This window comes from Drosophila eugracilis, unplaced genomic scaffold, assembly GCF_018153835.1.
Source record: "Drosophila eugracilis isolate 14026-0451.02 unplaced genomic scaffold, ASM1815383v1 contig_367, whole genome shotgun sequence".
NCBI lineage: Eukaryota > Metazoa > Arthropoda > Insecta > Diptera > Drosophilidae > Drosophila > Drosophila eugracilis.
In genome coordinates, this window is record NW_024573224.1 from 1,056,072 (window position 1) to 1,081,924 (window position 25,853).

Consider the following 25,853-nt stretch of genomic DNA (forward strand, 5'->3'; position numbering starts at 1 on the left):
TTAAACTACCATAAAATGGTTATTAAATTACTCAATTTCAGCAACCAATTCAAAACAAATGGTTAAAAGGTCTTAAAGGAAACCCTTTTTCCTACTTCAACATTCCTTCAACATTCATGAAAATATTTTTACTTTAATCAAAAAAAAAGTTATTAAAACCAGAACTTAAAGTAAAATTTCAAAGATTTAAGTGCGAATTTTCTGTTAATTGCACATCTCAGTGGCAAAGCACAAAGGCAGAGGAGGCGGCTCACACATGAGTTCACCACCAACTGTCAATGGTTCTCAATGGTCAATGGACGGCTCTCTTGCCACTTTAACAACCCTTTGTGGGCAGCACACCCCCCATGCCCCATTCAATTTATTCATATATATAAATTTCACATTTTTTGTGTGTACTGGTTGCACTTGCAATGATTTATTAATGATGCTTATTATTATTGCTTAATTGCGGATATTTGCATTTCCATACATAGATAGAGACAAGGGGAGGCGCCCTTCAGGGCGTTACTGCAACGGATTTAATTGGTGGCAAGCGAAAACATTCAACCAGTTTTCTGGCTGCGATTACCGAAACGATTTCACTCTGCTCTCAGCGCCGATTATATTCAATAATGAAATTTAAATAAATTTGCATTTAATGACAACCATCCAACATATATACTTGATATATATATATATATATATATATATATATATAGGAGAACACCCACCTAGATGCATATTTGATGTGCGGTCGGCTTTTGTGCGCTCAACTTGAAATTGTTTCGGTCTTTTTGTAGACTTTCATTTCACGATTTGGGCTTTCAGCGTGATATGAAATTTTAATTAATTCGATTAAGTAGCGAATTTTTCACTAACAAATTGCATGCGAAATGCCATAATGGATTAATCAGAGTATAAATAAACCATTCTACTTCTTTTTTTTCTTTTTTTTTTTTAAATACAATCATTGGGAATTCAATTTTAATTGTCTGAAAGAAGTTCGGGGTTGATGACTTTCCAGCAAACCATTTTTAATTTGAACTTAATTTAATTTGAAGTTCTTTTTAAGTAGAAATTAATTGCAGGCAGCTTATTAAATTTTATTTTGATTTTTATTAGCTTTAAGGAAATATAAATAGAAATTCCAAAAAAACTCATTCACACTTGTAAAGAAAACCAAATCTGATTACCACTTCTTATCAAGAAAGAAAAAAAAACCCAAAAAAAGTTTGCTCCAAAAATATTTCTTGGAAATTGTGAATCATTTTATTGAATTTTTTTTTATTATTATTTTTTAAAAAATATTTCCTAAACTATAATATCAACTTCTAACGCAACACCCATTATCCAATCGCGTATACTCGTAATATCATTGTACAAGCAAGTTCCCAAAACGCCATAACTCTGAATTCCAAATAAAGTTTGTCTGGAAGTGTGCTTTGAGCCTGGATATGTAATTTTGGCACTTAAAGGACTTCCACTCTCCGCACATTTCAATTCATTTTTAAAGCCAGCACAAATTTGAGATTTTTTGGGAATTATTTTAAAGGTGCGATGGCATTCTCTAGATGTAAAATGGAAAATGGGTTGCGCCAAAGGGCTTGAAAAAATTCGTTTTTCGTTCAAACCCCAGCGAGTGGCCATAAAGGTCTTAAAACTCTTAGCATAGTCAACCGAATTACTGTTCAGCGAAATGCACATTGGTCGTATGTGATCTTTATAGATCACAGTCCTCGATAACTTGACCAGCGCAATATCATTTATATATGTGCTTCGGTTGAAATTCTTATTAATATAACATGTCTCAATGCCAAATTTTTGTGGTTTATATTTATTGCTGTAAGATGTCAGCTTTGATCTGTCAAACAATCCCAAATGAACGAAGCTGAAGTCGGGGAAGATCGTGTCAGTCGATGATTTAATAAGAAAGATAACGCTTGCTACTCACTTTAGATTTTGATTACGTAGGCAACTAGCTGCTGTTATAACATATTCTGGAATACAAATACTTAGATTATAATAGATATATATATGCTATATAATCGCAGTACAAACTTCTATTAATCAGAGTGCCAGTGCAGTTTTTTTTAGGCGATTCAATCAATGCCATCCATGGACTTGATGAAACCGAATATAATGAACCTTTTTGTTTAATAACTACTCCGCAATTCGAATCCAATAATTGAGCAGATCCCTCTTTCCAAATCACCAATCCGAACAAAGCAAGCCAAGCTACAGAATTCATCTTAACAGGCAGAGAGTTCACCAACAACTGATTCTTTCAAGATTTTTATAAATTTAATTCAAGCACAAGTCCTCAAGTCAGCTGATTGCTTATCAGCAAAATGTAAAATATGAAATTTACTCGTATATAGTACAAATGAGTAACCATAAAACCAGCGTATTAAAAATCAATCTATCAATCTTTATGCTGCCCCTTCTGACGGTCCTGTCATCATAAAGCTCAGATTGCCAGTGCTGGTTTTTAAGTGATTTTCCGTTAAAGCACATTTAATTAGTGCATTCAAATGAGGCAGACTTAAACCATCAGCGATGATTTTCCTCTTTCATTTGCATAGTCCGATAAATACCATAATCGGATGTGTGGATCAAGCGGCAGTATTGAAAAATGCACTCAAAGAAATGGAATATATTTGAAAATATAAAAGAAAAATGAAATATAATGTTAAGTTTTGCCTTTTTGGCAGCGCTTAACAAGACAGTTAGTCGTTAATCAACGCACTCAGACCTCCAAAGAGTTGGTCAGACTTTATGTGCATTGTCTGGCTTGATTATACGTCGCATCTCTCACCCACCCACTCATTCAATGAAAAGCCCAGTGAATCTGATTCTTATGCAGGTTTTTTACGCGTCCGCGACATGCAGACACATAAATTTAACCAGGCGTAGTACTCATACTACACGCAGTTCTACACTGAAAAACATTCTGACTATATCTTTATATAGAAATTTGAGTCTCGAAGAGCTGACTTAAAGGTGGCATCTACATGAAGGGCCCAACGAAACCAAAAAACAAATGAAGAGCATAAAAGTAAATGCGAATCCGAATCGGAAAAACGAAAATGGAGCGTGTTAAGCAACCCCAATAATTTAAGCAGAATTTATGGCATTAAGCGCAGCGAGCGAGAGATACGCATAATAGTCGCAGACGAGGACGTGGATGAGGACGAGGACGAGGACGAGGCCGAGGACCTTGGTCAATGGCCCATTGGTGTGTTACGAAAATGTTTTCTTTTTTTTTTTTGTGGGTCCTTTTGGTCTGCCCTGTTATTCTTTTCCATTCTAATCCTTACAGGACACACGCACAAAAGCAGAGAGATGCTCCCTCCTCAGACATAAATCAAATGCCAACACACTGGCCTGGCCTGTGTTTGTGTGGTTGGGTGTTAATTAGTATTTAATCTATGAACCATAAATAAATCCCTTCTGCAAGGACACTCAATTTCCGTTTGCTTGAGCACAGAAGTGGGAACCTTTCCAGGGGGGTGGTGGCTGCTGCTTCTATGTCATAGAAGTTAAGTCAACTAATTGCGCAGTTTACTTTTTTTTGTATGAGATGTTTAAGTGTTCAGAGGGCGGAGGGTGTGTTTAAGTATGGGGGAAAATGGTGTCATGAGTTTAATGTGAGAAAAATTAGAAAGAATATAGGGTATTTTGAGGTATATACAATGAGTATGAGGTATCAGGATCTGTCACATTAATAATAATAATTTTCCCTTTGCAAAGTCTTACTCAAACCTCATAACCTCAGATAGCAGGGTATACAAAAGCCCGTCACAACCTTTTCCCTTATCTTCTTCTTATACGATTTCCCCTCTTCTGTGTGTTAGTGTCAAGTTTGTAAGTGTGTCTGTGTCAGAGGAAAAGTGTCAATAAACCAGTTTAATTGATTGTGCGCTAAGCTGTTGCCAAACATTGCCAGCTTGATCTGCCATCGCACATCGCCCCGCGTCCCGCCCTGTACGTACACATACACTGCGGGCCATAAAAGTATTTTCATTGCGCGGTGGCGCCATCTGTTGACAACGGGCGTTAGCTGAGCTAAACTAATGCTTGACATTTGCATTGCAAATTGAGCATTTTGAAAAGCGCGACAATTACAGCTCATCCCCGTCGGGCTTTTTACAATTTCCCACCCCTCCTGTCACTCTCCCTCTCTCTCTCTCTGTCTTTAAAAGCAATTAGCGATTAGCAGGCGAAACTTTTCAGCTTTTCCTCGGGAAAAACGGAAAGGGGAGGAGGAAGGAATGTGCGTATGTTGTCAACTCTACATTAGTTTGATTTGCATTCAGTTCATTTAATTTCAATGCTTGGTTTTTCTCCCATCTTGTTTTGCTTTTCGATTTCACTCCCGCGCGCTTCGAATTTTTCCAATTTGCATTCACAATTGCTCATTGATTTTCGCATTTGGATTTTCTCATGGCTTTTAAATGCATTTGGCAATTTCCTGACTTGCCGTTTTAATTGTGTGTGCATTAAAATCAACGCAATGATGCATTTTTAATTCAAATTAAAAATTGCTCGCAGCTTGCAGTGAGAGAGAGAGGATTTTATGCAAAAATATCCTATGGGCGGGGGCCGGGCCCCGAGTAAAATGAAAAGGAAAATCACAGAAGAAAACTGACGGGAAATTTGGGTTTTTAGCTGGTTTGGTTTCGGTTTTTGTGGCAGTGGTGGTGGAAAAGCGCAAAAGATTCTGGGTCGCGACAATTTAATTTGCTGATGCAAAAGTCAATTAATTTGAGAGGAATATATAATCAGATGATGGCAGGAAATGGATGTGCGGGGAAGGAAAAGCCATGAGATAACGAAGACAAAAGGAAATAAGCAAGGAGATGAAATTCGAATTAAAAATCATATTCCCTTTAGAATATTTAATTATGTGATTAAAAACCGCATAAAACTATTGATTTAAAAGTAGAATTTAGTTTGGTTTTAATGTCAAATTTTGTATAAAGTAAAATCACACATCGAACAAAACTACACAAGCAGACATACCTAAATAAACAAAAAAATATATAAAATATATATAGAACATAATGCCATTACCCGCCTTTACACTGGGCAAAAAAGATGAAAATGAAAATGGTTCTATCTTAGAAGAGGCGAAGCCAGAACATTCCATATACCAATATCCCGAGGCCAATGAATCCTTCCTCGAAGGAAAACCATCTAAGGTAGAGGAAGTGATCGAGTGCCTAGAGGGTATTGAAAATGCCAACAAGACGGAGTAAGTTAACTAAATAGCTTCTAAAAAAACTCAATCTAAAAGTAGATTCTTCGAAGTTCTTCCAAAAAGCGAGCCAAATCGGTGCTCACCATAGACGATATTAACTTTTTGGTAACAAAGCGAAATCCTTCGCAATCTAGTATATTTCGTCGTCCTAGAATAAGAAAAGTTCCAATTAATACAAATCAGTTTACATTTATGCGTCAAATTGAGTTTGAGCCTGGCGATCGCCTTTTGGCCAGAGAACAGCGAGAAGATGTGGCTGAAACCTTTCGACGGTTTGGAAATTTCGAGTATCGCAAATTGAATTTTCTTTTGGCCAAAGACTACTATACAAAGGGTCTGCAATATATTAAAGACAGCCCAGTCTTGTATGTAAATCGTGCCATGTGCTTTATCAAGTAAGTTTTTTTTTTTAGAAATATTTTTTAATTCTTATTAATTATTTTTCCTTTAGGATGCGCGAATTTAAGCTAGGTATTTTGGACTGTGACTATGTCTTAACGAAATTAGATGAATGCTATCTCCGTGCTTGGCTTTATCGGGGAGCTGCCTATAAACGCCTGAACGATGAGGCCAACTACGAATATAGTATTGAACAGGCAAGGCAATCGAACAGGCCAGAAGCTGCCTTCATAGATGAGTTTTTGGAGAAAATGCGTTCGCTATTGTAATTAGCGTTTAGTGAGAAATATTACAATATAAAGAAAGTTTTGGTTAAATATTATTCTTTGATTTTATGGGAATAAGTATATAATATATATATATAATAATAAGTATGGGAATAAATATAAGGTATTTCAAGGGCACTTATCTTATTTTTTCATTATTGAGCCACTTCTGTTCCATTTTATCAAGCAGATTGCTAATCTTCACTTTTCTGCAAAGCTTTGTGTTAATTTTTCATGAAAAGTAAGCAAAATGCAATATTTTAAAATTGAATGAAATGAAAATAATTTTAACTCACCTGCTTTTTCCATATTTCTGCACATTCCTATTGGAATATTTGCTGAAAACTGAAAAAGAGAGTTGCCCTTAAAACAGCTCAACCGAAATTTCTTTCCTTCTTACACTCCACTCATTTTGTCTCTTTCTTCAATGACATAGCATTTAATTCGTTTTCAATGCAAGTTAATATAAAATACTAACATTGCTTCATAAATATATACATACATAGAGATAAATATCAATGAAAAAATAAATTTGATGACCACTTACCTTCAATTTCCATATTAATCAAGGGGCTTATTGGGATTTTTCCTATTTGAAGATCTTCTACATGTTCTTCAGACAATACATGGTACAAATTTCCGAATCGTTTACTATTTCTCTGCGTATATTTACTTATTATTACATTATATTCCATACATATTATTACATACTTACATACATACATGCATATATGTACATACATATGCATTTGCGTTTGCCAAACTTCTTTTTGCATACTCATGCACACATACATGTACATTTTTACGTGCCCAGCGGAGCACCACTTACACTTTCGCAAAAACTAAAAAAAAAACTTAAAAAAAGCCAAGTTTACCACTAGAAAACCACAAATGAAATTAAATTTAAAGCACAGCACAGCAATCACTTTTACTCTATGAACTTAATACTTTTTCTAAGCAAAACGTTCTGATTAACTTGCGACTAAAACTTAGAGGTGTTGCTCGCCTACTTTTAGAATGACAACTGAAAAACTGGTCAGAGAAGGTGATGTGCAGCCGGAAAGTAAAGGTAGGCTTCTTCTTCTCCTTCTCACCTTAAGTTTTACTTCTTCCTTTCTTTTTTGTCAACGAATTTGAATGATCTAAAATGTAAACAAAAGAGACGGCTATAGTCGAAAGCCGCAATTATTACTCCGCCATGTTGATTTATCAATTTATCGAATATATATTTTATATATGTATTTATAAATTCTTTTTGCACTTTAAAATTTAAAAAGTTATTTTATTATTTAAGATTATATTAAAAAATGTTTTTTTTAAGAATAGTTTTAATTAAAATTGATATAAACGTTCGATAGCTAGCCTGTCCACTAACTATCGATTGCGTGTTAATATCGCCGTCGAAAGCACATTCTCGTTGATCAACACTGTATGTCAATTCGGCCATTCAGAGTTTATTCTCAGGAAGTGAAAACTCTGCTCCAGTTCAGCTCAGCTTGTTAAACTTGTCGGAAGTGAATAAAAAATATAATCTTTCTTTGAATAAATGTTTCCAATTGTTAAAAGAATCAAGAAATATTAACTAAATCTGCGGTTAACAAATCTTAAAGGTAAGAAAGACGTTGCAGTTTAAAGATTTTCTATTTTTTCCTCTTAAAACTTTTAATTTAAGAAGTGTAAGATTATGTCTTATTAGCAATACAATTTGGTTACTTTTGTGTAACTTTTTCATTTCCTATCAGTATATTTAACCAGCCCCATGACGATCGGTGCGAGGTCTCACGTGGGCTGTGATACGTCATGGCCAAAGTAGGTTATGTTTCATCCTCTTCTTACAGCCTGTAATTTTAAAAGTTCAAAGTTTTAATATTAGCTTATTAGAGATTGTAGATTAACAAATTTCCTCTTAAGGCTTGTATTTTGAAAACATTTTTACATTATTAGTAATACAAATTGGTTGCTTATTTCTAACTTTTTCATTTTCTATCAGTATAATTAACCAGCCAGTGAAGTTTTGTGCGAGGTGTTACCCCACGTGGTACTGAAGTCCCGCGTGGCCTGTGACGCCTCATGGGGAAAGTAGGTTAGGTGTATCCCAATACCGAAATTTCACAGATATCTCAAATTGGTAAGTGGTTTTAAATTTTTGCGCAGCCCTAAAATTGTGTAAAATATCAAATTAAACCTGCTAACCTGAAACATCGAAAAATGACTTGCTATAACTCAGGTGCCGCCGAGTGGACAGTACGACCGAAAAATCGCAACTCTAAATTATCAGAATTGGCTCTGCCATTCAGTTCTCGAAAATTTTATAGACATCTCAAACTGGTAAGAGGCTTTGAGTACATCTTTGCGCAGCCCTAAAATTGTTTAAAATATCAAATTTAACCTGCAGAGCAAAAAAACTTCCAACTATGACTTGCTGTAACTCATGTGCCACCGAGTGGACAGTCCGACTGAAAACAGGCAACGTTGGATTCTCAGAACTGGCTCTGATGCCTAACCTCCAGAACAAGAATTCTTGCAACAATGGCTAGCTATAACGCATGTGCCGCCGAGTGGACAGTCGGACTGAAAAATAGCAACCTTGGATTGGCGCTGCTATTAAAGCAATCTGAAACCCCATGCAGCTCTCGAAAATTTTACAAATATCTCAAATTGGTAAGAGGCTTTCAGTACATCTTTCAGCAGCCCTAAAATTGTTTAAAATATCAAATTTAATCTGCAGAACAAAAAACTCCCAATAATGACTTGCTATAACCCGTTTGCCACCGAGTGGACAGTCCTGTTGAAAAATGGCAGCACTGTCAGCAGCGCAGAGAAGTGTGCCACCTGGCCTCTAAAAATGATCAAAAGTGGACGATTCTCAAAATATTGTCTATATCATAATCGTTAAACCAAATCTGAATCAAATTATTACTTACTAAGCTGTTAGGAAAACCTAATCCACTATCCACCATGGACCTATGGCTTTTTAAGGACATCGCTAAGAAGATCGTTTCGAAGTTAACATTGTCCCACCTTCATATTATGCATCACGGGAGGTAAAATGATTTGATTGGCGACAGTCTCGTTCGTTAGATGTGACTAATAAATGCGAAGCGAATGATCGGTGGGCTCCAGTTTTTGCACAATTTTCTGCTCATTGAGGCAATGACCGGGCAAAAGTGCAAAAACTTGAGACCTTCCATCATTAGCTACGCTTCTCTTGGTCATATCTAACCAATGAGGATGTCGTTAATCCGATCGTTTAACCTCCGAGTTTCAAATTTTGAAGGTGGGCCAATGTTGTCTTCTAAACGATCTGCTTGCCAAGGTCCTCAAGCAGCCATGGGCTCATGGAGGTAATGGGTTAAGAATTTCAACGGATTGGAAATTAAAATTTGATTTTAAAATGTATTTTTAAACATTTATATGTTCGATTTAAGTTCAAGGGATTTACACAACCAAAGTCAAAGAAATAAAAAATCAAATTAAAAAGTAAGAATGAAAAATTAATAATTTAATTTCCAAAACTGAACGAATGAATAAACGTAACACTTTAAGAAAATTCTTAAATTTAAGTTGGTAAATTCAATCATTTTGCTCAAACCCCATCTCATTTTCAAGCCAATTAAGGTGAAAACCATTTAGTATTTTGCTAGCTGAGTTCAGCTCCCTTCCTGGATTACCTCATTTCCGCTTGGAACACCTTTCACCTGGCTGTTTCCACAACATTCAGCTGATTAGCCGCCCAGATTTTTCTTACCTTTCGCTCTCTTATTTCCTAATTAACTGGCAGCTCATAAAAGAAAAACTCCAATTGATTGATAAAGGATGAAGAGCAGCCAGGGAAAAAGCCATTGAAAAAATAAATTGAAAACACAAACTTTTGTCTAACTTTTGCTCTGTCTTAACTTTCGACTCTCTCAAGGTGAGCTGGAGGGACACTTAATTTTTATTTTTTTTTTGTCTTTTGGTATTTTTGCCATTCATTTTGCCTTTAGGCCTTCCATAAACTGCACTTCAGATGTCCGAAAGCAATTTTGTAAATTCTGATAAGTCCAACTGACTGGCCAGTCCTTGCTTTTTGGAGCCTTCTGCAGGCCATTAAGGCGAATGTCGACCGGCAGAAGTTGACCCAAATATTACTCAGCACATTCGTAGGCAACAAATTGCGATTCTGGGGCTAATGTTCAAGTGAATGCTGGCTGGGCTGGTATGGTACTTGGTCTCTTAGTCCGACTTTCTTTCTCTCTCAGTCAATTTGATTTTTTAATTAAATTTATTATGGCAAACAGCATAAAATTTTATGTGGTTAGTCCATTTCTGGGTCACATTGCTAATGACTCTTTGGGCCAGAGTCGGATTTCGAGATGCAAGCTGCAAGTTGCCGGAGCAGGATGTGTCCTCCAATCCGCCTACTCCGCCCCATAGTAATCTGCTGCTAATGCCTTTGGTTTTTGGTCTCTGCTTCTCTCTCTCTCGCTCTCTCTGTATCCTTGTTTATTTAATTATTTTTTATGAAAATTGTGTTTACCATTCGGCTGCCTTTTGGATTTATGGAATTTCTTTGCTGCAAATAGAAAGCTACCATATGCTTGCAACAACAAATAGTCTTTTCCTACCGCAAGTGGAAATTTATATGTCTGGCTTTTGGGAGAAGTCAAATCTCAATTGGAAGGTTGGCAATATTTCAATTAAAAATATTTGTCAAGTTCTAAAGTATTTTTGAAAAATATTTTTTTGTATTTTACAAATTTTTATGAAAATATTTATTGATTAAGATTGAAAGGAAAGTTAGAATAAGTTTTTATTTTCAAATTGAAATATGGCTTTAATAAACTATTGCTTAAAATTTGTTTGAGGATAACTTTACTCTGCTGAAAATGAAGGAATTTGCTAGGGATTAATTTGCCTTTTAATAAATTTCCCAATATTAGCAGTACACCTGAGCCCAGGTCTCTACTGGCTGGACATAAAATAAAACGAAATTTAATTGAATGCCAAAGTGAAAGCTAAGGCCAAATTGTTATGCTCTGGTCGTATCTTTAAAAAGAAATATGTACGCCCGAATGGGCCACGCACCGTTTACGAGTCTGTGGTGTCCTGACCGGCGTACACTGCGTATACGCCACATGCAAGGAGCAGAGCAAATACATTGCGTATACGCATCATGCAGGCAGACATAAACATTGGCAAATAAAATGTGTTTAATTGTAGTAAACAGAGGGCAAAAAAATAACAAAAAATATATATATATAAAAGAAAACGAGACACTGGCTAAACAAAGTGGAAAGTCCTGGGAGCAAAAGGTAATTAAAGCTGCCAGTGAAAGTTTTCACAGTCCGACATTGTTAGTTCAATCGCTTGGAATAATTTATTAATTAACTACAATTCCAATGAATGAATGAACGAACGAACGAACGATTACTGGCATTGGGATGAGTAGGAAGTAGGAGGAGCAGTTGGTCTTCTTTCCTAGCAGCCAGAAGCGACAATTCCAATTCTGCCATCGCACGTAACAGGAAAATCAATTAAAAGCGCTTTATGTGCGCGACAGTCTTCGCTTTTTCGTTTGTCGACTCTCGACTGTCGCCTTCGATTCGTTTCGGTTCGCTTGGGTCTCTTTCGCTTCTAGAGTTTGGTTCTGGGACACAAGTTTAGCGCCTGCCAAGTGGAACTTTGTTAGTTTCTAATTAATTGTTACATTTACAGACGAACGCTGAAATTGACTGCAGCAGCAGCTGCTTAACCAACTTACTCTCCTCTCTTACTGCTGCCAAATTTTAGCATCCACGGTTATTTATGTCGGATGCTTGGCATTATTTATGTTGCATATTGGGAGCATTGTAGTAAATTAACCATGGAACCATAGAACATTCCCTGGCAGACAGGAGTGTTTTAGTCCCCACGAAGACACCAGCTGGCGTTTTCCCTCTTTTCCGTTTATTGGAAATGTCACAATAACTTTACAGTTATGACAATTTTATGGCCAAGATTTGTGCTCGAACGCCGTCGATTCCCCAACGATATTGGTTGGTAATCAAAATGCTGGGGCGGTAATTGAATTTTTGACTTGGATATAAATTTGGATAATGAAATGTGTTTTGATTAAAGTTAGGGGAAAAGGGAATTAATGGATTTTTATTAAGTTAGTTTGGCTGAAGTAATGGAAGTTCTTCTCTCATTGCTTTTTAATCAAGGGTCAAAAGGTAATTTTTTGATTTTATAAACTAACTTTCTCTACTTTTCTAATGGTTTTTGTTTTATATTTTCAGCAGTTCATTCAATCACTTTCCTTTTCCTTTCCTTTCTTTTTTCCGTATGAAAAGCCAAGGACCATAATCTCCTCTAACATCTTTTTTTCCTCATATATTGAGTTCCTAACCCTCTGGCTCTGGCTCTTTATCTTTAATCTTTCATTCACTCTTCTGACACTCTATTTTTTCCCCAATGGATATTCAATCATCGGCCATCTCCGCACCAGGTCTAACATTTTCGATAATTACCCGTAAAATGTCTATCGCTAGCAACAATTGCCCGTGGAATATACACACACACACACACATAGGATCCTTGAAAAGCCAATTGAATGGAATCCCCCATCTTCATTTCCGTTTTGATGGCCATAACCAGGAAGCCCCCACAATCCGCTGTCGATGGTATCCAATACTATCAATACTTAGCTAGGCGCCAAAGTCAAGTCATGAACTAGAAAAAGAAGCGGCAAAGGAAAAAAAAAAGAAAATAAACGACAACGGAAACGGAAAAGGCTTAACAGCTGCGCTCAACCGGACACTGAGAGAGATGGCGAGATGATGATGAGAATGAGGGGAGAAGGGGTAGAAGGAAGCCGGACAGATCCTGGGGCTGGACACTCTCAAAATCGGTAAGCGCATAATCATGAAAATTGTCAGTACATAATGCCTCAAAAGGGCCGATAGCAGAGCTGGAAAGGCGGAAAAGGTTTTTACTCGCATCTTTACTTACTTTACACGCTTGACTTTGTGGATGGCCCCGATTGCTGATGCTTCGATGTGGCACAGTGGGTTGAAGTTAATTGGAAAGGTGAGTGAAATAAGATATTAGATATTTATTTATGAAAAGGTAGAAAAGAAGGAAAAAATCTTGATGGAAGATCAATAAAAGGAAACTCTTTAAGAAAACTACTAAATGGAAACCTTTTCAGCTAAGATAATTTATATAGATTTTTATATCGACTGTTTTTTTATATTCATATATCTTAAAATATATATATTTATATAGATTTAAATAAAAAAATTAAGTTCATACCACTGCTTGTGTGTCTCTTTTTCCCCCTGCAAAAATTTGTAGAGCGGAAAGTAATTTTCTTGCGCTTTTTATTCGCTCTCGTTTTTTATGGGTCGATTCTGGCAGTCCACTCCGCTCTGGTGTCCACTTTGGTCTTCAATCTCTCTCCTTCCAATACTCCTTGTGTCCTTTGCTGTCCTCGTATTAGCTTCCCATCCTTTGCAGAAAATCGGCAACAGCAACACAAAGTAGTTGGGAGAAGGAGAACAAGATCAGAAGTGTCTAGACTCTCAGATATCCATTGTTTTTGATCTAAAAATATTTATTAAATACCTACGCTATATCTTACTTAGTAAAAGGTTAAAAATATTGATAGATAACTTTCTCCAGAACTCTTTTTAAAACCATTTCCCTAAAACCAAGCAGATTCAGAAATCCGTTCCGTACCCTCTTTTCCAAATATTTTCCACACATAAAATATACTTTCTCTTCCAAGGGTATAAAAAGTAAGTTTACTTTCACATGCCGGCCGCACTTTGATTTTGTTGTCTGGCTTTTCTTTTTATTTTTCCCTCGATTCCATTTGTTGTTGCCATCGATGGGCGAATTCCTCAGCTTTGGCTGCTGGCGTTGGCAAAAATCAACTTTTGCACGTTTCGATTGTGTAAAGTTTTTATGGCTTTTTGATTTTTTTCACTTATTGCCTGCCTGAGCCGCTTCAGGCGAGTGTGAAAACGGATGGTTGAATGGGTTTGACTAGGGTTGGGTGGGGTGGCCAGGAACCCCGCTGTCATCATCAATAAGGTTCCTCATTGAAGGCACTTAAATAATTACAAAATAATGGATGCCAATGGCAAAGTGTCGAAGACACTTTTTAGCTTTTTCAATGGGACAGTAAGGATGGAAAGGAAATCCTTCTTCTACTTGATGCAAATCGTGCCCAAGTGCCAGGGACTTGGTTTTAAAAGAGAACTCTTTCACGGCAAAGTCAAAGGGGGATATATAGTATATAGGAGAAGAAGAAGCTGTCTGGAGGAAAAGCGAGCGAGGTATGCAAATATTTGGAAAAGCGAAAATCAGTAAAAGTGCCGAGGGGTTGAAAGGCCTCTGTTTGTTGTCACTTTGATTTGTTTGCCTCATTGTAAATATTTAATGGAGCTGAAATAAGTGTGAAGGAGTTGAGAGGTGGGATAGGGTTATACGATTTTGATTTGATTTTCCAAAGAAAAGGGGAAATGTGACAAAGAAAATGTAAGTTATGATAGAAGACTCTTATTTCCAAACTTAAAACTACTTTTTTTTAGAAAAACAATTTAATATTCATTGCCAACTTTGGCAGCTAAAAGTTCATAATATTTTGTTTACATTTTCTGTATTTTAGTTTCAAATGTTTGCTTAAAAAAAACTCCACTTACTAACAAAGAGTGTGTGTGTGTGCTTTTAGCATTTTCCAGTTGGTTGTTGTTTTTTGTTACAATCCCATTTCAATTTCCCTGAGGTGGCCAACGTTCACACACAAAAGTTGAAATGAACACAAATAACATTTATTGATAACGAATTTACAGAAGTGCTGCCACCCCCAACCAACCAACCCCAACCCATCAAAAATGGAAATTGCTTAAAATATTAAAAATTTATTGCCCACTTTAACTCCTTTTTGCTGTTATTTTAGTTTATATATTTTATTTGGTTGCATTTTTTAAGGCGTAATAAATAAAATTAAATTATATGCAAAATGTATAAAAACCATCAGCAATTAAAAAAATAAACACGATAGTAGGAATTTTACACACAAGCAAATAAATACAAAAAATAAATACAAAAATTGTTGCAATAAAAAACTGCATGCAACACAAGATAAATAAAGGCAACGAAATGCGATTGAATTGCAATTTTTTTCCACATTCGTCCTTCGATGTTTTACAATTTTCACAATGTCGAACAGTAAATATTTTAAATGTTGTTTCATTTTTTTGTTTTATTTTTCACTTACTGTGTTTATTTTTTATTCCATTTTTAGCGTATCATTTATATTTCAATTTTAATTTATATTCATTTCATCATTTACTTGGTAGGTGGGGGAAAAACACAGTTTTTTTGGTCGGCTTATCGGAAAAAGCTCATAAGTTAATAGAGGCCGAGGCAAAGATATAGAGGGAATGGGTTAAACATTGTAAATTCGATTGCCCTTAACGGCGAACATCTCTTGAAAGTGCATTTTGTTTGTTTATTTCGTCGAATGGAAATCCGATTGCTGATTCAACATTTCATTTTGAACTTTAAAACTTTTTCGCAATTGGGTCAATTCTGTTTACCTTGCGGCGGGGAAAAAAGAGGCAAGTACTTGTGGCAGTGCAACAGTTTGTTTTTTGGTCATAAATAATAATTGATTTTACAAATGTTTTTCAAAAAGTAGGTTAAACTTGATGGCAATTAAGGGTTAAGAGACTCTGTTGAAAAATAACTTGAAAATGCGTGATTATTATTTTTATTTTGGGGTGATTAAAAGGATAATAATACAGGATTAGTTATAGGCTTTGTTTTGGCTGAATTATGAAATAAAAATCAGGAAAAATAAGCAAAAATTGATTACCTCTGATAAAATTAATCGTAATGAGAATCATCTTTTAACAGCAGCTAGCAAATCAAATTACTATTTACAACAGAGGTGCTCAAAAACGTCTTACGGCAGAGCATTTACTAAGACAAATACCAGAAAGCGTGCACATATTTAGTGACGATTTTGTGTAGGTTTGCAGCTGTGCACTGAAAGAAACAAAAACTTATTTCTTTGCTAACCAATTTGCCATTCATTTTACTGACTCGCCAAATGCGAAAGAAACTTCAAAGTGCAAACAGAAGTTATAAGGAAGGAATTTCAGTGTAAGTGTTCGAGGATGATCCAGGAAGAAACAAGAAAAGTTAGCGACGGAATGAGGGGGAAAGCAGAAAACGAAATGTTGTTGGTGGGGAATAGCAAGGAGTTCGAGGATGATCCATGAAGAAAAGAGAGCAAGTTATATTACAGTTAGTGACGGAATGAGGCGGAAAGTGAAAAACGAAAAATTGTTAGTGTAATAGCAAGGAGTTCCAGGATTATCGAGGAAGAAACAAGAACAAAATATATTGCAGTTGGCGACGGAACGAAGCAGAAAAAAAGAACACAAAAAATTGTTAGTGGAAAGAGCGGCAAACGCTCAAAGCTTATGGGTGAGCAAGCCCATATGCACGGTGGATTTACAAAAGCAAATGATCAGTCAAAGCATAGGCGTTGAGCATCCCTGATTTAAAATATAAAAAGTTAAAGTCAGTTTAATATAATCCCTAACCACACCCACCAATTAGGCGGCAACAAGTTCGGTTCGTGGAAATAGTGCTATTTACTTATGATTACCATGTTGAATCTCCCATTCCAAACAGACTTTTCCAATTCGCTTTTCCCTTTGAGCATTTGCGGTTTTCCGGGCAAAAGTTCTGCGGCCGCGTTGAGCTTTGATTTGCAAAACTGAGAATGCGGGCGGTCGCTGCTTCTCTCTTCTATATATATTTTAGCATATTAAATTAAAGCAAATGGCTAAAACAGCCAGCCAGACTGGCAGTGAGCCCGCCATCTGCTGGCTGAGTGATAAATTTAAGTGCTGCCGTCTAAATAAGTGATGTCTTCACCACACCGGCAAGGATATAGACAAGGACTTGGCTTATGTTTGGGTGGGTGGGGGTATGGTGTAGTAGCTGTTGGTAGCGAATGGGCGGAAAAGTACAAAAGCCCGAGCCGCGACTGAGCTGCTGAATAAACAACTTTTGCATTTTGCTTTCATGAACTCCGACTGGAAATCGGCTTAGACGACATCTGGCAAACGTCATTGCCATTGTTATTTATGCTCTTTCTAAAAAGGTTTATTAGCTATGTTTTTAGGCTTTGATTAGGTTTCATAAAAACCGGAAAGGCTTTGGAAATTTAGAACTCTCAGTACTTAGTTGTGGGCTTCCGGATTTCTGAAAATCTACAAATTGTAATATAAAATTTTTAGACCTTGAAAAACCTTTAGATATTTTTTTTACAATCTACAAATGTTTTCCATTATCCTTTGCTTATATTGATATGAATCAAAGGCTCTTCTCATTCATAATTTAATCAGTAAATAGATTAATAGTAAGATTATACAAAAAAATCTCAAATCAATCTTTTTCACATATTTCCCATCTAAACTATTCGATTTCCTATACTACTTGCTACCCATACATCCCCTTAATCCACTTTATCTACCAATTTCACTCAACTTCTCCTCGAAAACCTTCGAATTTAATCAAGAAATTACCAAACTAGATTCATTGATTTGTCACACGAGATTATCCCATTCATAATTCAGCTTCCCAGTGAGTCAGCAATGAGGAGAAACCCTAACCCTGGACAGTCACACGCCAATCGTGGCTACATACATCATCATCATCAGCATCCGCATCTTGGTCGCTGCGACCATTATCCTTTAAGAGCTGGCTTGGACTCAATGTTTAAATATTTCATGTCCTGCCGAATGGGCAATGAAGGAGGAGCAAAGGGGGAAAAGCGGAAAAGGACCAAGAAGGCGTCGACGACAGACAAGCTGAGAATAAAAACCAAAAGGCACAAGACGACGGGCATATAAATAATGTAAAAAGTGTGAAATGCGCCTAATGGTGTGCCAAGCCCAAAAGTAAAAGCCTGTGGAAGAAAAAAAAGAAAGTATGAAGCCCATGAAATGGCGCATAAAATGACAATTGACAGCTGATGATAATATTTTTGCTTGAATGCCCCCGTATCCCTGCACAGCCCATACTCCTATATCATAAATATTTAATCGAACATCAGGTCTATGTAACATTTTCGTTTCTTGTTTTCAGCCAGGTAAAAAGGCCTGAGTAAAAAAAAGAAAGAGCAACAATTTCAGTTTAAAGTTTCGAACTCGCCAACAAACTCACAGAGACACACACATTCCTTCGATAGGATCAAAACCCGAATTCCACATTACACTGCCGTTGTCCATTTCCATTTATTGTTTTTCTTTTTTTGCCATTCTGAAACATCTTTCACCTCCATCAATATGACCTGCAAGACCTGTCCACCCTACAAGAACTCTGACTATGGCGTCTTCTTTCCCGGCTGCTTCGAACGCGTCAGTGGTCATTGCAACAAGAAGAATCCCGGCAATGTCCAGAATCTGCACATACTGGCTCATCGTGTGATGCCCAAGTTCTTCGATGGCATCGAACTGGACTACCTGCATCGTCTGGCCCCCAATAAGTACATCACAGCCGCCTGGGTTCTCAGCCATATCAGGGCTTCGGGTTTTCGCTTCGGCGGTCTTTACACTTTTCGGGTCCAAGATGATACTATGGTGAGTGGTTTTTAGGTTTTAATAACTTTTATATTATAAATATTTTTATATAAATTTTTGATTTTAGTACACCCCAACCATAATGGGCGATATACATCCCACATCGCTGGCAGCCAATCTGAATATCCTGTACTATCCCTTCCAATGCCTACGCATGGAGGCCGTGATGCAGAAGGCCAGGGAAGCTGCTCCGGTGGAGAGTCAGTATACGATCGAATGGACGAGACCATGCGACACTTGGACAGCTAACTTCTACAATGTTCGCAATGAAAATGGAAGATGTACTTTGTCTGTGATGAGATCGGTGTCTGCCCACTGGGCTCTGGGGGGAGAACTTCTCCTGGAGTGGAATGAGCCACAGAAACTGACTCCAGACTTGGCCATAGCAGGACGGTAAGGTGTTCCCCTAAATGACATTCAACTCCTTACAATTTTCTTTGGTAATCTTCCAGTTACTCGCATTATAACTACTCCTTGGCTGCCACCTTTTCGAGGCAAGGTCTAGATGTAAGTTATTGGCAGCGGATTCATCCCCAAATCCAGATGGCCAATCTCCTGGCCTGGAACCGCTCCACCCGAAAGACCATAGCCACAATATGCTATCAGTGGAACTTCTGGAACTCGGCAGTTCATGGAATGTTCGACTCCGATGCCTCTGTGGGATTCATGTGGACAAAGTTGGTATCGAATCTGGTTAGAAAGATTAAACTTAAGTTTATATTTCGCAGATATCTAAACTATTTGCCACTGCAAATGGGTTTCAGTGTGGTGATGAATCTTCCCACAGATCGTTTTGCCTTTGGCATGCGTTTTGTCTTGGACCCAAGTGGACTGAGACGTGGCCAATAATGATGTTTTACTGTATTGTTTTACTGTATTTATATGTACTACCAAATTATCCATTGCAAGTCCAAGTCCAGAGTTCAGAGAATTACAAATTTGCCGTTTGCTAAACTTTTATTTCATCAAAAAGATTTTTATAAACTTTTCTCAATTTACATTTTTCTTTTTCCTAAATCTTAACTGAGAAATATTTTATATTTAAGCAGTTTTAGCCACACGTTGCACATTAAAAGCCAACACACACACACACCGAGAGAGAGTCGTAAAGTTTTTCCGCTTTTGTGCAGCAAAAGCGAAGGAAACTCGCATGCATTTGATTTATGGGCTGGGAAGTCTAGACACTGTAAATATTTTTTAATGCCAGCTAGAAGAGAGCAGAAATCTCGGCTCAAGAGGGTGCTAAGAAATTTATATGTACTTATACATGGACATATGTATCTATAAATCTAAAAATAAATACAATTTACACAATAAATCTGAAGACCACACTCGCTCTCTCAGCTGAGTTCAGTATAATTTAGACCGACAAAAAGATAATGGCTCTTAATCCGATATACAGCTCAAAGATATAACCCCCAGATGGTCTTCAGCTTGACCCATAAACTGGGGGGAAAAAAATATGGACAAAAAGGAGTTGCCAAGGCTTAAGGCGAAACTTTGAATTGATTTTTGGTCTTCAGACTGGAATGAGAGAAACTTTTTAGCCAACTGAATTTTCTTGGGCAAACATGGTTTGCCTTTAATTTGCCGTTTGGTTGTGTGTTTCTGTATGGGTAATACTATGAAAAGTTTTTCACACACACACACATGGACATTCACTTATATGTGCAAATATTAATATTTCAATAAATGCTGAAAATCCTTTTCCCAGCCTACCCAAAAAGCAAACCCCATCTTTATCAAGGGGGTAAACCAGTGTAAACTTTTCCCAAAAAAGAGCCCAGGGCGGCGAGTCTGCTATCCCTTTTACACTTTTCCCGCTTATCGAAGCCTTTACAAATCATTAGATTTTCATATCCGATGAATTTTACAACAATTTAAACAACAACAAAAATAACCCAGACCGAGACCAAAACACAAATTTTCCGTCTCCTACTTTTTCGCCATTTCGTCGGCCTCGATATGTCAATTTGTTGTTTTTCCACGCTCATATATATTGTGGCCAAGGTGGCAGGAGGAAAAAAAGGACACTTTTCCACGGCAGTGTCGACGATTTTATGTTTATTTAAACTTTCCTCGTAGGCGGGCAAAATGAAGAAAAGTGTAAAAAGAAAGAAAAGCCATAACAATGGCTGCATGGAGAGATATGAAATGCAGAAAATCATTACAAATAAATTTTCTGAGAATGCGCTGCTGAGTGGTGCTTTTCCTTTCTCCTTTTTCCTTTCCATAATGAAATAAATTTATAAAGATTACACACATGTGATATATTGATTTTGATTCCGAGAAGGCAGCTCTTTTCTCAGGGTTTCTCAGGGGAAATAATAATGTCAGTTGGCTACTTGAGAAGCTTTTTAATTAAGAAAAACGATGAAGAATTGCTTGTATGTTAAAGGATATTTTAATATATTAAAGTTGTGCTTTCTCATAATAAATATATAACCTCTTTTATGTTAAGTTTAATGTTAAAAAAAATAAACATAAAAACAGAGATTTTAATATATAACTTTAACATTTATAAACCCCACTAAATGGAAACCCAAAACTAAGTCAACTTCAAATTTAAAACCAACTCTCATTAAATATCAGCTTAAAAACTGCATACAAATTTATCACGAACCAAAAAGTTTTTTCGCATAAATAGGGAAAAAAGAAAAATGTATGTAAAAAAACAACAAAAAAGCAACAAAAAAATAGAAAAACAAGCAAAGAAAAGCGAAGGGAAATGCTTGTTTTGCCTGCCACACCGACCAACATTTATGTTTATGTTTCGAGTGAGGAAAAAAACACCAAAAAAAAACAAAACAAACACAAACACACACACACACACACATTATGTTTTTCTTGTTTTTGTTTTCCTTGGCGTTTTGGGTTCGCCAAGTGGAAAACATATTTAATTAAAGCTATCCGCATATTAAAAACTTTTCCTTCTCCTTGTTTCGCATCTTTTTTTTTTTTTTGGTGCTTATATATTTTACACTCGGCTTGAGCTTTTCCGCTGCATACTTACTTTACTCGGCTAGCTAACTTAAGCTTGCCACATTACGAGGCATAAACAAGGAAATTTCTGAAAGGGCAACGGTTTAAAAAAAAAAAAATCAAAAGTGCCCCAAGGCGGTGGGGGGCTTTCCAGTTTTATAAATATGCAAAATTTTAATGAATTTTTGTTTGCTGCCCGCCCGCAAATTGCCTCCCATTTGCCTTTCTCACCCCTCAACACTCCCCACGGAAAAACACAACCCCTCCAGCATAATATTCATTCATTTCAATGGCTCGCTCTTTGGCCAAACATTTAAGCAGCTTTAAAATGCGGGTCAGCTTGGTGAACCTGAAGCTTTTGGTTCTCGATAAGAAGGCCAAAAGTGGAAATTAAAGCAAACAAAGGCAAGGGTAAGGTGAAAACAGAGAAATTGGAAAGCGAAAGGAGGAAAGTTAAATGTAGGTTAAAACGAAAACTAGATGCTCTTTTAAAAGGGGATTTGTAAATAGTATTTCTTAAAAAATATCATTAAATATGATTTTAACTCATTTATAAAAAGATAAGAAAGTTTTCCTATTCTATTTCTTCCAAAACCCCCAAATAAAGGCATTTGAAAATATGTTAGTAGTAAGAATTATCTTACCTTAAGTACACTTCCCAATCTAAGACAGCTAAGCATATCCTTTTAATATAATAACCCAGCTAGCTCAGAAAGAAAAGGTTGAGTTTTGAGTTTTTTCTTCAACCCTATTAACACGCAGCAGGAAAAGCTTAAAAGGAAAGTGCCGTAAAATGAGTTCACACACACACACTCGCCCACCCGCTTGACCTGTTGGTAATTTCAGCTCTCAAGTGAAAGTCATAAAATCGTAATAAAATTGGCCAACTTTTAATTTAATTGCCAGCGCAGTTTTAACTCTGAACTTTGAGCTTGTTTATATATATTTTTGTTGTTCCTTAATTCAATTTCCAGGTACCACAAATGCTGTTTGACTTGGCAACGGATTAAACGGGTCCGCGCATTAACATAATCAGCTCACATGTGTGGGTGAGTGGGGGTGAGTGGTGAGCCATCAACAAGTGGGTGGTTGTTTGAGGCGAAGGCCACAAGGCATTCCACTGAATGCCAAGTAAGTAGCTCTTGCAGAGGGCAAAGTAAATGCGCTTAAACGCATTAAAAGGCAGCAAAGCGTTTTGAGCCTTGCCAACACACGGGGCAAAGGGCTGAGCACAGACTAATGTCCTGGCTAAGTGGCCAGGCTAATGTCCTGCTTAGCCTCGACTTTGCTCCGATGATATGTGCTTAGGTAAAGAAGGTAAGTCTGGGAGTTACAATCTAGTAAGTACTCAAGGTTGATGGGCAAGGACTACAGATGGTTGTTTTGGGGAAATTCAAAAAGAAAAAGGCAAACCTAGAAAGGAAAACTTACTTACAAAAGATAAATTTTCCAGCTAGTCTAGGCTTTTCGATACATTACTTACTGTTTGCTGTTATTTAAATATCTTTTTAAGCTAATTCAAGGCAATATTGAAAACCAATTTCATTTCCATTTTCTAGTTTTTCACCTTTTCTTCCCTAACACAAGAACTTCAAGTGCTGGAGCCTAGAGGTCCGCACTTTCACCGCAATTGGCGGCCATTTTTATTGGCCCTATTACCCCGACATCTTGGTAACAATAAAAGCGGCAAAAAGAATGAAAAAACTGGTTGGGAGGCAAGCAAGAGCAGAATCGCCATTGGGGCAGCTGTTCATCTTACAACAGGAAGCGGAAATTGTCTATGGGTTCCGCCTGCCTTTGGTTTCCTGCCTATGTGTGTGTGTGTTTAGGTGTGTCAGTATGGGTTCTGGCCAAAGTTTTCCTTTCCATGAGGTGGACTTCACTGCCTTTCTTTTCGCTGTTTTCCAATACGAGTACAGATGGTGTTCGAAAGGAAAGCAACACTTGAGGGAACTCGAATGGTGGACCCTAAGCGCCTAGCAGTTGGACAGTTTAAGTGACGTCTATGAAGGTTGTTAGCACTTGTTATTGGTTATGACTGGAGGGTAAACAGATATTGGAAAGTATTAAAGGAAAGTGGAGAGTTGAGTATTTACTTAAACGGACTTTCTAATTTGTTTTTCATTCTTTCAGAAAGGTTTTGGTATTACATGAGGAGGAGAAACCTAATAAATTGGAAGATAAAAACATTTTTTATCGAATTTTTTGGATTTTTAAGTCGCAGAAGTTGGTAGTAAACCCACACATATTAAACACCCACACAAAGGCATATTTTTAATTGCCTTTGAAAACTTATTAAAAGCCAAGTTGAGCTGCATTTCCATCGCATGTTAATATGATATATGCTAAGAGTAAAAAACTGAATTTCAATTAAGTTTTTGAGCAACCGCAGGAGAGTGTTTGACGGTGGGTAAAAAATAATTAAACTGTCAGAGGTTCTGGTACTGTCAATTACAAGCAGCGTTTCCCCGTGCGTTTTCAAGCCGAAAGGCGTAGCATGCGAAAAAAATATAAACTTGGCGGGGCAAAATGCCAACTGCAGTGCAAATGCAAATTTTTTTTCTTCTCATATTTAAATGGAAAATCAAACAGCGCTTCAGCTGTCGAATTTGTTGATGTCGAGGGAGCCGTCATAGTGTAGTGTCTGCGGTGCAATTGAAGTGCTAGATGCATAGAAATCGTTATTTATATATAGAATTTCAATTAAATTCCATCAACTCTGCCCGATGTGTGCCTGCCAAAAGCATTAACCCAGAAGCTGATTGCGTATACGCCATATGGGTTGGAGGAAAAAAAAAAAACTATTTTAAGTACCTCGGCAACTTTTCAATTGCCAAATTAAAATGCTGATGGAAGGATACGCTTGGCATTCGGTTGAAGGATTCTCGAGAGAGAGAGGAAGGTGGCAAACTGATACGCCCAGTCGACTTTTTGCGCACTTTGCCACTTGTTTATTTACCGCTCCGCCTCGTTGCCGCCCAACAACAGCAGCAACAACAACTTCGGGCAACTCATCAGCTGCGGTTGCAGCTCATAAACGTTTCGCACTACATTAAATTTTATTTAGCACTCACCCAGAGTCGTCCCCAGTCTGCCAACCATCCTTCCCATGCCCGCATTCATATTCATTTGTGTTAAACGCAGCGTGGCAGAGAGACTCACATTCAAACCGAAGGATACTCCCGGGTATAGAGAGAGAGAGATACTCCAGTTCCCGCTCTAGCTCTCTAGTTCCAACTCCATCGCCTCCATAGTTTTCCTCTACTTTTTTAAGAGCCTTTCAAAGTTTGTTTGGGATTTAGAAAGTCAAGAAGCAAAGAACTTTAAGTTGAAACTTATTTTCAAGTTGCGTGCTCATCAAATTTGACTTTGATTGCAGTTCCATTCTCAAGCTGCATTAATCTGAAGGTTCTTACAAGTTCCCAAAAAAACATTACAGATCAGCTAGAAGTAAATAAAGTTAATAAATAATATAGATTTAATTCAAGGGAACTTTAGTTTGTTTACTCTTTAGAAAACTCTCTCCTAAGTTTATATAAATAAAATATTCAACGGCGAGTGGCAAAATGGCCAGTGTAAGCCCAATAAACGCCTCATCAGTTTGCCTTCAGCTCAGAGCACGCACATCAAATGAACATTACGCATACGCCATGCTGTCATGCCCGTGGACAATACAGGCGGACAACAAAGGCTGTCATTTAAGTCAATTGCCAGAAGTCAACAAACCCGAACGGCACACACATGTCTCTCTGCCATATACCTATATACCCATACATATACACATACAGAGGTATGTTGGGCAGCTTCCTACGTACAGCCCCCTTTCCCCCTACTCACTCGTCCTATAGATATGGTCAACAACTCATGCAATTGCGTGCAAATTACCGAATTAGCCAACGTTCACCTCAACGCTTTTCCCCGTGATGTTTTCCTTTCAATTAAATCGAGCCAAATGGATCGGAGTTGGGGGACGGCGATTCAAATGGTGGGTGGTACGTGGACTCGAATGTCCAATAAAAGCGCTGAATGACAACAAAGTGCTATAGAAAATTAACTTGGTTCGGTCCAGACTGGACCAGACCAAAAACCAGATCAGACCAGACCGGAAACTCTGCATCAGGCTTCTATTTCTTTTTTTTTTCGTCACGTTTATGCCAAAACTGTTTTATGGGAATATATAAGGGGTGTTCTAGAACTGCGAAAAGATAAATAAAAACAAGTTTTATAACACCGAAATGGTATATGTAGAGCCGTAAAGTTGGTAATAAGGAAGCATTAAACTTTGGGAAATGGTAAATAAAATATTTAAGTTTTTTAGCTTGATTTTTAATAGCT

At 37.2% G+C, this 25,853-nt stretch overlaps 2 protein-coding genes and 2 long non-coding RNA genes across 4 annotated transcripts; 3 read left to right on the plus strand and 1 right to left on the minus strand.

The window, feature by feature from the left end:
• Positions 1 to 1,246: 1,246 nt before the first annotated feature.
• LOC108116520 lies at positions 1,247 to 4,152 on the minus strand. The gene is made up of 3 exons (XR_005993849.1): positions 2,041 to 4,152; positions 1,934 to 1,979; positions 1,247 to 1,870 (listed from the first exon to the last, which is right to left on the minus strand). It is a non-coding gene; the product is annotated as an uncharacterized LOC108116520 (long non-coding RNA).
• A 779-nt stretch (positions 4,153 to 4,931) lies between these two features.
• LOC108116289 (tetratricopeptide repeat protein 12) lies at positions 4,932 to 5,958 on the plus strand. Its single transcript, XM_017228077.2, has 3 exons — positions 4,932 to 5,236; positions 5,293 to 5,637; positions 5,694 to 5,958. Exons 1-3 carry the CDS (start codon positions 5,046 to 5,048, stop codon positions 5,908 to 5,910), a joined length of 753 nt encoding a protein of 250 aa, XP_017083566.2. The 5' UTR covers positions 4,932 to 5,045; the 3' UTR covers positions 5,911 to 5,958.
• A 1,291-nt stretch (positions 5,959 to 7,249) lies between these two features.
• LOC108116297 lies at positions 7,250 to 9,359 on the plus strand. The gene is made up of 5 exons (XR_001772828.2): positions 7,250 to 7,517; positions 7,898 to 8,035; positions 8,135 to 8,235; positions 8,303 to 8,568; positions 8,636 to 9,359. It is a non-coding gene; the product is annotated as an uncharacterized LOC108116297 (long non-coding RNA).
• Positions 9,360 to 17,999: 8,640 nt separating this feature from the next.
• Positions 18,000 to 20,217, plus strand: LOC108116284 (mitochondrial import receptor subunit TOM40 homolog 2). Its single transcript, XM_017228070.2, has 4 exons — positions 18,000 to 18,536; positions 18,604 to 18,929; positions 18,989 to 19,213; positions 19,265 to 20,217. The coding sequence occupies exons 1-4, from the start codon at positions 18,243 to 18,245 to the stop codon at positions 19,383 to 19,385; spliced, it is 966 nt and encodes a 321-aa protein (XP_017083559.1). The 5' UTR covers positions 18,000 to 18,242; the 3' UTR covers positions 19,386 to 20,217.
• The last annotated feature ends 5,636 nt before the right edge of the window (positions 20,218 to 25,853 follow it).

What these genes read in the sequence shown, in the direction of transcription:
- LOC108116289 (XM_017228077.2), top strand. Translation starts at nt 5,046, where the DNA reads ATGCCATTACCCGCCTTTACACTGGGCAAAAAAGATGAAAATGAAAAT. An exon ending in GAAAATGCCAACAAGACGGA is followed by an intron (nt 5,237 to 5,292) that starts GTAAGTTAACTA and finishes GATTCTTCGAAG; the next exon opens with TTCTTCCAAAAAGCGAGCCA. An exon ending in CGTGCCATGTGCTTTATCAA is followed by an intron (nt 5,638 to 5,693) that starts GTAAGTTTTTTT and finishes TTTTTCCTTTAG; the next exon opens with GATGCGCGAATTTAAGCTAG.
- LOC108116284 (XM_017228070.2), top strand. Translation starts at nt 18,243, where the DNA reads ATGACCTGCAAGACCTGTCCACCCTACAAGAACTCTGACTATGGCGTC. An exon ending in GGGTCCAAGATGATACTATG is followed by an intron (nt 18,537 to 18,603) that starts GTGAGTGGTTTT and finishes TTTTGATTTTAG; the next exon opens with TACACCCCAACCATAATGGG. An exon ending in GACTTGGCCATAGCAGGACG is followed by an intron (nt 18,930 to 18,988) that starts GTAAGGTGTTCC and finishes GTAATCTTCCAG; the next exon opens with TTACTCGCATTATAACTACT.